Source organism: Tachypleus tridentatus, chromosome 10, assembly GCF_004210375.1.
Source record: "Tachypleus tridentatus isolate NWPU-2018 chromosome 10, ASM421037v1, whole genome shotgun sequence".
NCBI lineage: Eukaryota > Metazoa > Arthropoda > Merostomata > Xiphosura > Limulidae > Tachypleus > Tachypleus tridentatus.
In genome coordinates this window covers 117,218,850-117,234,718 of record NC_134834.1, presented here as the reverse complement: position 1 = coordinate 117,234,718, position 15,869 = coordinate 117,218,850, and the positions used below count along the sequence as shown (strand labels likewise).

Here is a 15,869-nt window from a genome sequence, read left to right as displayed (position 1 = left end):
AATGGAGTACAAAAGAACACTCAGTTTATAAAGAATTATCTTTCAGTAGATATGCTATACTTAATATCTGTTATATAAATGAAAAATGAAATCTGTTCAATATATATTTAGTAAAATGTTTATCATTTAAATAAAAGTTGCTAAAAAACACTTACTGGTAGATCAGCGTAAAAGTAATGTTTCCGATCAAACATCGACACTTTATGAACTGTACAGTTCAGAGCTAAAGCAGTCAAAACTCCAGCTTCAACACAACGTCTGTTCAAGACCTGCAGAAGATTTCAAAATGTAATTCAAGTCAAGATATTCATCTGTAACGATTCACTGAAGTGAAAATGAACTAGAACATTACAACTTTGTGAACTGTACTGATCAGAGGAAAAGCAGTCAAGACTGCAGCTTTATCACAATTTCTTACAAACATGACGAAGAATAGAATTTTTCAAAATGTGTAACTCAAAACAGGATGTTTACATGTAACAACATACACGAAATACTTACATGTAAAAATATACTCAAGTTATTTCAAAACATGTAATTCAAACAAGATATTTACATGTAATGCTTTGCACACATTATTTACATGCAACAAAGTAAAAATAATAATAAATTCAAATAAATGCATTGATTATTTTCAACACCAATAATGAGATGTTAGCAGAGTTTTACTAGTTAATAAGTTAACTCTTTTCATAGAAAGTGGGTGTCTTCCAGCCACCTTAAAAATGCAAAACTACATACATAATTCTGAGTTCACTAAGTGTAAATACCAAAGATAAGACAAGCTTTTAGTAAACATCATAAATAAGTTACCTACAAAAAAAGATTTTTATAAGTAAACTATTTCAATTAAACATTCATCTAAAAGTATAAGAAGAGTCAGTCTGAGTCAGCGCTCATTTTCATAATGTTACAATTACTTCTTTCTGTGTTACAGTTTTCATGTTTTATTTAAATGACTTCTAGAACCTCCGATATAAATTTCTTTCCACATATGTCTTAACTCATATTTTCTCTATCCTAGCCCTAACAACAGTGATCCCTAATGTAGAGTGAAATGTGAAGTTAAAAAATATTAAATACAAGCAGTAACACATTCCTATGTAGAGTGACTGCATAATGAAACAGACAAAATTATTCATCCTAACAGCCTCAGTGTTTTCATATTTATTTTTATTTTATTAACAAACTTTGCACCTTGTTTCTAGGTGAAAAGCACAATGTTGCCAGCACAACTTAGAGTAAACAAATTATCAGGTCAGAGTTACACTAACTCCAAAAGCTTTTCTAGTTTCTTCATCAAATTAAATTTTATGGAAGTCTTGTTACCTTATTTCAGTTCATACACATAAAAAAACATTTAGTACTTGCTTTAGGAATGAACCATTTGCACTCAGATGGTTGACTTTGTAACCCTACTTTTTTTATAATCACTGTGTTAGGTGACCAAAGGTAATTCATGTAGTTTTCAAATATGTAACTTTAAAACCAAAAAAAAATATCAGATACCAGAATAAAATGTTCCAAAACTTTTGTAATATATCTGAAATTTTAACTAAGCTACAAATAAATTGAAAAATTCATCTACTGCTTGGAGTTATGAAAACACTCAATACATAAAGCTTTTCTTGCACACTATTGTCCTTAACTAAATAAACGAGTTTTAGGATTATTGTACAATACATAATGTGGTGTCTGTTGTTTACAAACATTTTCATCTGACAAGGATGCATGATTGAATAATATGCTTCAAATGCAAGAAGAAAATGAGAGAAAAACATAGAAAAAAGATATAAAGGTATTTATATCTTAGCAAACTTGATGTGTAACTTGTGTATTACTAGTTGCTTCCACAGCCTGTTGTTTAAGATACTGTTTTGAAGTGTGTCAGAGAAATAGATGTTTTCAGTTCTACAACCAACAACCTATCTTTCCAGGTAGAACTGAAAACATCTGTTTCCCTGAAACATCTCAAAACAGTATCTTGAACAAATTTTTCAAAGAATTTTCACACAAAACTATCAACATAATTTCAAAGAAATCTAAAAAACAACCTCACACAAAAAGATATTCTATAAACAACTTAAAACGAGACAACATCAAAATTCTAAAAGCAGATAAAGGCAATGCTATAGTTATAATGAAAACAAATGAACAGATTTAAAAAATGAACAACATCTTGTCAGACACAAACAAATTTAAACTACAAAACACAAATTCAACAAAAACACATAAAAACCAGTTAAACAAAATACTACTACAAATGAAAAAAAAAACAACACAATTTCAGAAAAACATTATTCTTACCTATGAAAGACCGACTCACGCCCACCACAACTATACGGCACTCCAAACATCACAAACCTAATTGTCTACTATAACCCATAATGTCGACCTATGAATCATTTAAGTACAACCTTGGTAAATATACAACTTGGACATTTTCTAAATATGTAACATAAGCTGGTGATGTAGAAAGAAGGGTATGTTAACATTACGTTAATGTTGTAGAAGGAAGGGTATGTTTAATTACAACCTTGGTAAATATACAACTTGGACATTTTCTAAATATGTAACATAAGCTGGTGATGTAGAAAGAAGGGTATGTTAACATTACGTTAATGTTGTAGAAGGAAGGGTATGTTTAACTACAACCTTGGTAAATATACAACTTGGACATTTTCTAAATATGTAACATAAGCTGGTGATGTAGAAAGAAGGGTATGTTAACATTACGTTAATGTTGTAGAAGGAAGGGTATGTTTAACTACAACCTTGGTAAATATACAACTTGGACATTTTCTAAATATGTAACATAAGCTGGTGATGTAGAAAGAAGGGTATGTTAACATTACGTTAATGTTGTAGAAGGAAGGGTATGTTTAACTACAACCTTGGTAAATATACAACTTGGACATTTTCTAAATATGTAACATAAGCTGGTGATGTAGAAAGAAGGGTATGTTAACATTACGTTAATGTTGTAGAAGGAAGGGTATGTTTAACTACAACCTTGGTAAATATACAACTTGGACATTTTCTAAATATGTAACATAAGCTGGTGATGTAGAAAGAAGGGTATGTTAACATTACGTTAATGTTGTAGAAGGAAGGGTATGTTTAACTACAACCCTGGTAAATATACAACTTGGACATTTTCTAAATATGTAACATAAGCTGGTGATGTAGAAAGAAGGGTATGTTAACATTACGTTAATGTTGTAGAAGGAAGGGTATGTTTAACTACAACCTTGGTAAATATACAACTTGGACATTTTCTAAATATGTAACATAAGCTGGTGATGTAGAAAGAAGGGTATGTTAACATTACGTTAATGTTGTAGAAGGAAGGGTATGTTTAACTACAACCTTGGTAAATATACAACTTGGACATTTTCTAAATATGTAACATAAGCTGGTGATGTAGAAAGAAGGGTATGTTAACATTACGCTAATGTTGTAGAAGGAAGGGTATGTTTAACTACAACCTTGGTAAATATACAACTTGGACATTTTCTAAATATGTAACATAAGCTGGTGATGTAGAAAGAAGGGTATGTTAACATTACGCTAATGTTGTAGAAGGAAGGGTATGTTTAACTACAACCTTGGTAAATATACAACTTGGACATTTTCTAAATATGTAACATAAGCTGGTGATGTAGAAAGAAGGGTATGTTAACATTACGTTAATGTTGTAGAAGGAAGGGTATGTTTAACTACAACCTTGGTAAATATACAACTTGGACATTTTCTAAATATGTAACATAAGCTGGTGATGTAGAAAGAAGGGTATGTTAACATTACGCTAATGTTGTAGAAGGAAGGGTATGTTTAACTACAACCTTGGTAAATATACAACTTGGACATTTTCTAAATATGTAACATAAGCTGGTGATGTAGAAAGAAGGGTATGTTAACATTACGTTAATGTTGTAGAAGGAAGGGTATGTTTAACTACAACCTTGGTAAATATACAACTTGGACATTTTCTAAATATGTAACATAAGCTGGTGATGTAGAAAGAAGGGTATGTTAACATTACGTTAATGTTGTAGAAGGAAGGGTATGTTTAACTACAACCTTGGTAAATATACAACTTGGACATTTTCTAAATATGTAACATAAGCTGGTGATGTAGAAAGAAGGGTATGTTAACATTACGTTAATGTTGTAGAAGGAAGGGTATGTTTAACTACAACCTTGGTAAATATACAACTTGGACATTTTCTAAATATGTAACATAAGCTGGTGATGTAGAAAGAAGGGTATGTTAACATTACGTTAATGTTGTAGAAGGAAGGGTATGTTTAACTACAACCTTGGTAAATATACAACTTGGACATTTTCTAAATATGTAACATAAGCTGGTGATGTAGAAAGAAGGGTATGTTAACATTACGTTAATGTTGTAGAAGGAAGGGTATGTTTAACTACAACCTTGGTAAATATACAACTTGGACATTTTCTAAATATGTAACATAAGCTGGCTCATTTTCCAGAGACTCTTTCAATTTTAAATATATTTTTAATCAACTAAATCATAAAGCTTTAATGGCCAATTTTGATGTAATCTCCCTCTTCACAGAAGTCCCCACAACTGAAGCCTGCAAGATAGCTTTAGAACTTTATATCCAAGACCCCAACCCATTGATACACATCCCCAGCAACCAATTAGCAATTCTTATATAATTCACTACCACCAAAACTAACTTTATGTTCAATAACCAAAACTACCTACAAATAAATGGCATAAATATGAGGAATCCCATGTCACCAGTTCTAGCCAACATTTTTCTGACACAGATTGAATCAGAAGCGATCAATTCAACCTTACACCCACCACTGTACTGGTACAGATATGTTGATGATACATTCACATCTACAGAACACACACTTATTTCAACCATGTTAACTCTATACACCCCAACATTAAGTTCACCTGTGAACAGGAAAAAACTCACCAAATAGCATTTATTAACCTCCAGATCACTAGAACTGATACACAATTCAAAACAGAAATCCACAGAAAAATCACCCATACTGGATTATACATTCCCTAAAATTCACCACATGAAACAAAACAAAAACTCAACATATTAAGAAACCAAATAAACACAGCCATAAAACTCTACTCACTAGATAAAATTAATGATGAAATCAACAAAATAAAACAACACTTCATCAATATCAACAAATTTTCTCAAAAAACCGTGGAAAAAATTACTTGTACACACCTAGACCAACAACAATAAATCACAAGACACAACAAACTACAAAACCTTATACTGCTGCATACCATGTTTCAGACATCAGTAAAAAAATAACCAATATTTGGAAAAAACTTACAACAAAACACAACATTCCAGTAAACACCAAATGTATTCAAAAACCATGAACAAAACTAAAGTCAATACTATGTAAAAACTACACTGACAAACACAACACCAAAATAATTCATAAAATACAATGCAACAACTGCCACAACTTCTATATTGGAGAAACGAGCAGAAAAATGGAAACTGGATTCAAAGGATACAAAAAAACATCTTCGCACATTTTTGACATTGGGAATACAAAAACAACACAACATAACCACAGAAAACACCCAGATACTTGGTAGAGAAAAATATAAGCAAATGCAAAATCAAAGAATCCCTACTTATACAGCAACTAAAACCAAAATTAACACAATATTAAGGAACACCTTTATACAAATTAATAACCAAACATCCACCTGCAATGCCACCTACAGTCTGGTGCCCATTTATACTCTCTTCCCTAAAACATGTCTGTCAACAGTCACATTCAAACACTCTCTCTTTCTTAACCTGAAGATGACTTAGGAAAGTCAAAACATTGTTCTCTCCTTATCAGTTAAAGTGTTAATACCCACACTAGCTGCTCTGAGATACATTTTTATTTCAAGTGGGTTTCTCATCATCAAGAAACCTGTATCTCAGAATGTAGCTTGTGTATTACTGCTTGTTTCCACAGCCTGTATTCCAGAATGTAACTTGTGTATTACTGCTTGTTTCCACAGCCTGTATCTCAGAATGTAGCTTGTGTATTACTACTTGTTTCCACAGCCTGTATCTCAGAATGTAGCTTGTGTATTACTACTTGTTTCCACAGCCTGTATTCCAGAATGTAACTTGTGTATTACTGCTTGTTTCCACAGCCTGTATCTCAGAATGTAGCTTGTGTATTACTACTTGTTTCCACAGCCTGTATCTCAGAATGTAGCTTGTGTATTACTACTTGTTTCCACAGCCTGTATCTCAGAATGTAACTTGTGTATTACTACTTGTTTCCACAGCCTGTATCTCAGAATGTAACTTGTGTATTACTACTTGTTTCCACAGCCTGTATTCCAGAATGTAACTTGTGTATTACTGCTTGTTTCCACAGCCTGTATTCCAGAATGTAACTTGTGTATTACTACTTGTTTCCACAGCCTGTATCTCAGAATGTAGCTTGTGTATTACTACTTGTTTCCACAGCCTGTATCTCAGAATGTAACTTGTGTATTACTACTTGTTTCCACAGCCTGTATCTCAGAATGTAACTTGTGTATTACTACTTGTTTCCACAGCCTGTATCTCAGAATGTAACTTGTGTATTACTGCTTGTTTCCACAGCCTGTATCTCAGAATGTAACTTGTGTATTACTACTTGTTTCCACAGCCTGTATCTCAGAATGTAGCTTGTGTATTACTACTTGTTTCCACAGCCTGTATCTCAGAATGTAGCTTGTGTATTACTACTTGTTTCCACAGCCTGTATCTCAGAATGTAACTTGTGTATTACTACTTGTTTCCACAGCCTGTATCTCAGAATGTAGCTTGTGTATTACTACTTGTTTCCACAGCCTGTATTCCAGAATGTAACTTGTGTATTACTGCTTGTTTCCACAGCCTGTATCTCAGAATGTAACTTGTGTATTACTGCTTGTTTCCACAGCCTGTATCTCAGAATGTAGCTTGTGTATTACTACTTGTTTCCACAGCCTGTATTCCAGAATGTAACTTGTGTATTACTGCTTGTTTCCACAGCCTGTATCCCAGAATGTAACTTGTGTATTACTGCTTGTTTCCACAGCCTGTATCCCAGAATGTAACTTGTGTATTACTAGTTGTTTCCACAGCCTGTATTCCAGAATGTAACTTATGTATTATTACTTGTTTCCAAAGACTGTATTCCAAAATGTAACTTGTGTATTACTACTTGTTTCTACAGCCTGTATTCCAAAATGTAACTTGTGTATTATTACTTGTTTCCAAAGCCTGTATTCCAAAATGTAACTTGTGTATTACTAGTTGTTTCCACAGCCTGTATTCCAGAATGTAACTTATGTATTACTGGTTGTTTCCACAGCCTGTATTCCAAAATGTAACTTGTGCATTACTAGTTGTTTCCACAGCCTGTATTCCAAAATGTAACTTGTGTATTACTGGTTTCCACAGTTTTTATTCCAGAATGTAACTTGTGTATTACTGGTTTCCACAGTTTTTATTCCAGAATGTAACTTGTGTATTACTGGTTGTTTCCACAGCCTGTATTCCAGAATGTAACTTATGTATTACTGGTTGTTTCCACAGCCTGTATTCCAAAATGTAACTTGTGCATTACTAGTTGTTTCCACAGCCTGTATTCCAAAATGTAACTTGTGTATTACTGGTTTCCACAGTTTTTATTCCAGAATGTAACTTGTGTATTACTGGTTGTTTCCACAGCCTGTATTCCAGAATGTAACTTGTGTATTACTACTTGTTTCCACAGCCTGTATCCCAAAATGTAACTTGTGTATTACTAGTCATTTCCACAGCCTGTATTCCAAAATGTAACTTGTGTATTACTGGTTTCCACAGTTTTTATTCCAGAATGTAACTTGTGTATTACTGGTTGTTTCCACAGCCTGTATTCCAGAATGTAACTTGTGTATTACTACTTGTTTCCACAGCCTGTATCCCAAAATGTAACTTGTGTATTACTAGTCATTTCCACAGCCTGTATTCCAAAATGTAACTTGTGTATTACTAGTCATTTCCACAGCCTGTATTCCAAAATGTAACTTGTGTATTACTAGTTGTTTCCACAGCCTGTATTCCAGAATGTAACTTGTGTATTACTAGTCATTTCCACAGCCTGTATTCCAAAATGTAACTTGTGTATTACTAGTTGTTTCCACAGCCTGTATTCCAGAATGTAACTTGTGTATTACTAGTTGTTTCCACAGCCTGTATTCCAGAATATAACCTGTGTATTACTAGTTGTTTCCACAGCCTGTATTTCAGAATGTAACTTGTGTATTACTAGTTGTTTCCACAGCCTGTATTCCAGAATGTATTGGGTTGAGGAATAATTTGTGAGCGTTTTTTCAAGTTAACAAAATATATTCATAAATTAAACGCTTTCGCAAAATATTTCATGTCATTTGGTAGATAATTTTTTGCTCTAATAGATGGTGTGTTTGATTTTCATATGTCTTTAATTTTTGCTTTCATTTTCATCTCATTAAATGGACTGTCAAGTGGACAAAATCGAGCATTTTCGACACCATCTGCTTTTCGCATTTAATTTCTTGCAATTTCGTTTAAAACAATGCATACTATATATCTAGGTATTACATGAAATAAAGTATCATAATAAATGTTTTGGGTGTAATGTGTTCATGCATTGAAGTATTGTATAGTCTTGCATGTAATGCTTGAATGAAATTATTTAAAAACGCTCACGAATTATTCCTCAACCTAATAACTTGTATATTACTGGTTGTTTCCACAGCCTGTATCCCAGAATGTAACTTGTGTATTACCAGTTGTTTCCACAGCCTGTATTCCAGAATGTAACTTATGTATTACTGGTTGTTTCCACAGCCTGTATTCCAAAATGTAACTTGTGTATTACTACTTGTTTCCACAGCCTGTATTCCACAGTGTAACTTGTGTATTACTGGTTGTTTCCACAGCCTGTATTCCAAAATGTAACTTGTGTATTACTGGTTGTTTCCACAGCCTGTATTCCAAAATGTAACTTGTGTATTACTGGTTGTTTCCACAGCCTGTATTCCAAAATGTAACTTGTGTATTACTGGTTGTTTCCACAGCCTGTATTCCAAAATGTAACTTGTGTATTACTGGTTGTTTCCACAGCCTGTATTCCAAAATGTAACTTGTGTATTACTGGTTGTTTCCACAGCCTGTATTCCAAAATGTAACTTGTGTATTACTGGTTGTTTCCACAGCCTGTATTCCAGAATGTAACTTATGTATTACTGGTTGTTTCCACAGCCTGTATCCCAGAATGTAACTTGTGTATTACTAGTTGTTTCCACAGCCTGTATTCCAGAATGTAACTTATGTATTACTGGTTGTTTCCACAGCCTGTATCCCTGAATGAACTTTTGTATTACTGGGTATTTTCAGTCTGTACCCATATTCTTCTGTAGGTAAATAAGTAAAATAAGATGCCTTGTGGATCACCTTCAGAAGAACATCAAATAGTAATAAAAGAAGTAAACCTCATTAACAGATGTATCCTTCATTCAAACAAATCTCATCAATCATAATATATAAAAAAAACTAACCAATCAGACAGTTATAAAACCTTTCACCAGAAATATTGTCAGTATGTTCATCTTCCTGAAACTTCATTCAACTTCATAAAAGATATAATCTTACATATGACACTACTACTTCCTTAGAAGAACCATCTATTCTGGCTAAAATGACATGCACAACTGGACCTTACATTCCAGAACTGACAACTATTATAAAAATCTCCACTTTAGCCACTGTCTACACCCTTCACCATCAGAAACAACCTGTATATGTTTCAAACTGTTTTATAGATTTTTCTTTAATAATTTATAATACACTAAAGACTTTGAAAACAGACACTTACAGGCAGAGTTCCTGGTAAAGCAGCATCAAACAATGACACTTGGGTATTCGGTGCTGCTGTAAACTGGGTACCGGCACCAGAAAACATTTTTGCTTCAGAATTAATTTGGGCATGGATTTCCAGCCCGACAACACTCTCCCAACTCCGTTTTGCTTGTCTCCTACAATAAAACAGCCTCATCAAATGTGTGAAGTCTCTTCCTAGTGAAATTTAATGATGTTATTATGTCACAACAATTAATATAAAATATTAAGTTCCTTTCAACAAAATTGTTTTCGTTGCACAACAAGCTGTTTCTAAACATTATTAATTTGCAACTGTTCATGTAATAATAATATTATCATTATTTTTAAGAAAGTCACTAGACACCTGAAAGCATGAAACTATCTTTCAGATAATAAATATCCAGCAGTCCAAACAGGTACTTAGCTACTGCATATCATTTATCAGTACATTTAATCCACTTGAGATTTACTTTATGTTGGCAATGCCATTATTCACATAAACAATTAAATGATCAAAATTAGTGTTTCTAGTTATTAATATTTTTAATTACTCAAGCTATCCAAGTTTCACATGAGAATAATTAATTGATAGACCCAAGAATTAATCAATTAGTAAATTCTCTAACTGACCACCTATAGCCTTAAAACTAAAATAATTAAATGTAATATTATGTAGTACATGAAAAAATAAATAACCTCAAAAACCAGAACACACAACTATGCCACAATGATACACGTCTGTTTTGTTGTTGGCTTACTTCATGTTCTGCATGATATTATAATACACACACACAAAATCATGTAACAATAAAAACTTGCCATGTATTAGTTTCATGGTGAAGATATAGTCAGGCTACAGTACTTCAACAGAAATAAACTAGAACTACACACCATAGCTTCCTGAACATTTACCTGATAGTTTCACTGTCACTCATGGTTTGTGACTTTTTCTGGCATTCATGTCATAAGATACCATGTACACCACTACTTAACAGACAAAAATGTTGTCATAATTACTGTCGAAATTAAGATGACAGGAAGTACTCCACTGAATACCAAATATCTTTATATATCAATCAAATTCCAGAACAAAATTGGAACAAGCAACATACAATTTCCAATGGATTTCTTGCCCAGCTATTACTCATTCTTTAATTAAAAGTAAGGCTTTAAACGTTTACACAGTTTGATAGTTCTGTTGGCTTCAGAATTAACCATGGCTGTGTTCTGACTACATTCACTAATGTGAAAAAAATAAGTCATGAGAATTATAAAAGATATTCAGTATACGATGTGTAAAAAATATACTATAATCATATTGATCCTTAATGTATAAAATATATAATGGTGACTGGTGAATTCCTTTATTTTTATAGTTGCTGCTAAAATGACTAGTTTGCAGATTAAATTTTAATTTCGTTTGAAATTTTGTACCTGAAAACGGTAAACGTTAACAGCCATTATAAGTAACTAGGGTTTAATAATTGCAGTTATGTTCGTATAATCTCATAAATTACAGATTTGAATCACAGAATCATCAGTTAAATTTTAACTTAAAATATATTCTATTTTGTATATCGTACTACTGTAGTTGTTAGGCAGACCCAAAATAATCAATAAACTAGAAAGAAAGAAAACACAACCCTGTGCTGAAATATGAAGAGACGTGCAGTTTACGATCCGAATTGTTTTTGAAAATCCTCGAATAATTTACATATTTAATAGCTTGTCTACTGCAGAAGTTGCATAAACATTGTTGACTTATGAAAACCGCCATATTCACAACACGAAAACGCGAAAGCGTTTCGAGCTATTCCTTTATACATACTGTTCATATTACGTAAAATAAAAAGGATGGTTATTACTATTTTATTATGAAAAACGTGAATTGTACGAAGTAGAGCACACGGAAAATACAATTTTCAAAGATTTGTGAGAGTTAAACCAACATTTTCATAACAATTTAAGATCATGAAAGATATTCCAATAAAAGTCAATAACTCAGCCTGTGTGTGTTCCTTATAGCAAAGCCACATCAGACTATCTACTAAGTCCACCGAGGGGAATTGAACCCCTGATTTTAGCATTGTAAATCCGTAGACTTACCGCTGTTCTAGCGGCGGATGTCAATAACTAAGTAAGCAACAATGTAAATAAAAACTGTATAAGTGTCATTCAAATATATGTTCAAATATTAAACGAAGAAAAGTGCAAGAAATTAAAAAAGAAATTTCTTAGAGTAAGTAACTTCATGCTCAAATTCTTATAAAATACTGTAATTATTAAACATCACTCTATAAATCATCCTTTCTTGTATACTAGCAATTTTTGTCATTAATTTGTAAAAATTTATAACCCCTTCTCTGTGCAATGAAGGCCTGGCATGGCCAGGTAGATTAAGGCGTTCGACTCGTAATTCGAAGGTCGCGGGTTCGAATCCCGGTAGCACCAAACATGATCGCCCTTTCAGCCGTGGGAGCGTTATAATGTTACGGTCAATCTCACTATTCGTTGGTAAAAGAGTAGCCCAAGAGTTGGCGGTGGGATGGCTAGCGCAGATAGCCCTCGAGTAGCTTTGCGCAAAATTCAAAACAAACAAAACTCTATGCAATGACGTCAATGATAACATAAGTGTTGGGACAATATGGGATCCATTGGTCAGTTTCGGCTGTTTTAGATTCTAAACTAAATTAACTTACGAAATTTAAAGCCAGCAATTATCACACATATTAGTATCAAGCTTTTTTCTTAAACTCATTTAAATTTACTGCCAGTACAACACCTGAAGGCAACCTATTCCAAAGGTGAACCACCTTGTTAGTAAAATAAAATTATCGAGATATAAGAATGAATGAGACCAGTGGTGGATACAGGATTTTTTTTTGGGGGGGGGGGGATGATCGACTAAGTAACAGTGACTTAAACCCGATCCCAAGTAAACTTTTACTTGCTACTGCAACGTAAGTTTCATGGAATTAATTTAGAAACAAAGAAAAGAAACATATATGACTATGAAGTCTCATTTATTGATTTTATTCTGAAATATCAAGTTACAAGTAATCGTACAGCACTGTACTGAATCACACAGCATAGTGCATGTGACAATGAACTTTCATATATTCCTAAATAACATGATACAAGTAAACATACATCAAAAATATTTTAATTGAGATGATCAGTACTTTATATTTCTGATTTTCCATTAACCTACACAATTTTGGTATGGCCAATGAAGGGATGCATCCCCCCCATCTCCCCTCTGTATCCATCCCTGAATGAGACACGAAAGAAAAAAGTTAAAAACCGCTCACAATATTGTTATGGAAATACATGTGTTGTTCACTTTGAAATTATACATCAACAACTATCGTAAGGATATAACGTTAAAATTGTTATTTAAATATACTACACGTTTCTAACTTTTCATAATATTATAGTGCTTATTTTTAAATTACAATTTGTTCTGTATATATGCAGGTTTCTCATAAAACATGTTCGAGAAAAAAGTTAATTTCATTCTAAGATATATTTTAATTTTATGCCAGAAAGAGCTAGTCATTGTATCATGATCTAAAATCCTCCTTTACTAAGTACGAAAGTAATAATATAAACATCAATTAGCGAATTATTTGTTTAGTAAAATAAAGCTGTGGGTTATTAACTGAGTTAGATAAGTGCTAGTTAGAGTTAAATGATAAGGATTAGTGTTTTTTGTGACAGAAATTACGTAAGCTAAACATGTTGGTTTCCACAAGTTCTTGTTAACATTAATCGAAAATTGAACTCTTTTGAAGTTAGGCCTACAAAGAAATCTACCTTGTGCCAAACATCACTTAAACTTCTTGACGAAATATATTTTAATTCGTTATCATTACTTAGCATGGACATAGCAATCATTTTACTAAATAATTCAAAGGACCCACCCAATGATAAAATAGTTACTATGATACAACACGTCAGAAGTGAGTTTATGTTCGTGAAAATAAAACAGAACTTTTACTAAAGTTTCCAAATAACAACACAATCACAGCTTGAAATCGAAACTTTAATGTATATAACACAGCAATTAAAAGAGTCAACACGGAAAAGATAAAAATTAAAGGATGAAGAAAAACAAAAACAAAATTAAAAAGGCCAAGAATAGAAGTATAGAAAGTTAAAAGACGTAAGAGAAAGGAACTAAAGAGAAGATTTAAAAGATATATTGTGTGTATGTTTCTCTTATAGCAAAGCCACATCGGGCTATCTGCTGATCGCACCGAGGGGAATCGAACCGCTAATTTTAGCGTTGTAAATCCGTAGACCTACTGCTGTACAAGCGGGGGATTATATATTGTGTTTACAGAAGAATTAAAAACAAAAGTAAAACTGATCAAACTACTGGTAATATACAAGAGGTTCAGAGAAAGATGGTTGAAGCAGTTCAGAAAGATGTCTTTGAAGTCGAAAAAGATTAATGTAGAAGAAAAGAATATCAATGACGTAGTATAACGTTCGGAAAAAGAAATAGTAAATTCGAGGATCAAACTACTCGTAAGTCATTGTACATCTTCACAAGAACCTCAACTTAAATATCATATAGTACTAATTACAGAATAGAACCGATATGATATACGATTATTTTCACTATTTGTGTGCCATCTGTAACCATGGGACTTTTCTTGATTACTCTCGCCAATACACTAACAAATCGAGATTTAGAGTTCAACAATATTGCCTGATTTAAAAAGCAATGAACTATATTGAAGGAGTGCCATGAAATTTATGTTAGGCCAGTTCGAAATAATTTCCAGAACGAATGGTGAAAGGGTGAAACGTTGTTTCCTATTTTAAATTATCATTTTTATGACAACTTTCCAATCTAAAGCTGTAAGAGCTAGCAGACAGCATTAGCAGAAGTCTTATTTAACAGATTCAGAGTGGTATACTAGACACAAATATTCAAAGCAAAGTTCCGGAGCAGGATATAGATGAAAGAAAAGAAATCAGCTGAACTTACACAAAATTTTGGGGAAGTGTGTCTAATTATTTTTGCATAGATGCTTCATTCAAGACAGTGGATTTATTTACAAGTGACTAATTATTGGATGCCATAACAGACAAGGATACACAAGTTAGGCTAAAGCAAAGTCAGTAACTACTTCTAAAGAATAGTATGAGTTGTAACAGCAGTATTATGTTGGAGCAGCATTTTAGAGAGTTACTGTCGAAGTACTTGGTCTCTGCCACAGAGTAACCGTAGGAATGGATATATCATATTTTTGGTGGACTGTTTTACCAAATTACTAGAAGCATAACTATTCTTCACCAGAAATCAGAAACACTAACAAAGAAATTTGCGAATGAATTTATTTCAGTATTCAGAGATTCAAATTTGGATTGGCTTATATGTGGATAAATTACAGATCCTTTGATATAAATTACTTTAATAATAATAAAAAAGACTTAATTGTGCAGTGATAAAATGAAATGTTGGTATGATGCTAATTCTAAAAAAACCACATTCCACTGAGATGACTCAGAATAGTTGGACAATCAAAACATCTAGTGAGCATGAATTCCAAATGTGCACAGGCTTTGAGAAAGGCCCAGCAAGGCCAAGCGTGTTAAGGCCTGCAACTCGTAATCTGAGGGTCGCGGGTTCGCATCCCCGTCGCGCCAAACATGCTCGCCCTTTCAGCCGTGGGGGCGTTATAATGTTACAGTCAATCACACTATTCGTTGGCAAAAGAGTAGCCCAAGAGTTGGCGGTGGGTGGTGATGACTAGCTGCCTTTCCTCTAGTCTTACACTGCTAAATTAGGGACAGCTAGCACAGATATCCCTCGAGTAGCTTTGTGCGAAATACAAAAAACAAACAAGCTTTGAGAAAAACAATATATTGTATTGAAAAGAGCTATTGATGTTGTTTACTAAATCCATATAGGTGTACTTTAATGTCGAGTAACATTAAAGAAAC

At 33.0% G+C, this 15,869-nt stretch overlaps 1 protein-coding gene across 4 annotated transcripts in view; it reads right to left on the bottom strand.

Annotated features, from left to right (window-relative positions):
• The window catches only part of LOC143230153 (glutamyl-tRNA(Gln) amidotransferase subunit B, mitochondrial-like), a 30,743-nt gene extending 19,008 nt beyond the window's left edge, over positions 1-11,735 (bottom strand). Inside the window, exons 1-3 of one of the 4 annotated variants that reach the window (XM_076463230.1) lie at positions 11,555-11,735; positions 9,907-10,066; positions 156-269 (exon numbers count right to left, since the gene is read on the bottom strand). In XM_076463230.1, coding sequence (XP_076319345.1) covers positions 156-269; positions 9,907-10,066; positions 11,555-11,688 — 408 coding nt within the window. In that variant the 5' untranslated portion in view covers positions 11,689-11,735. Of the gene's footprint in view, positions 1-155; positions 270-9,906; positions 10,067-10,823 lie in introns of all 4 variants that reach the window. The other 3 variants (XM_076463232.1, XM_076463234.1, XM_076463233.1) reach the window with 3 other exon arrangements.
• Between the last annotated feature and the right edge of the window lie 4,134 nt (positions 11,736-15,869).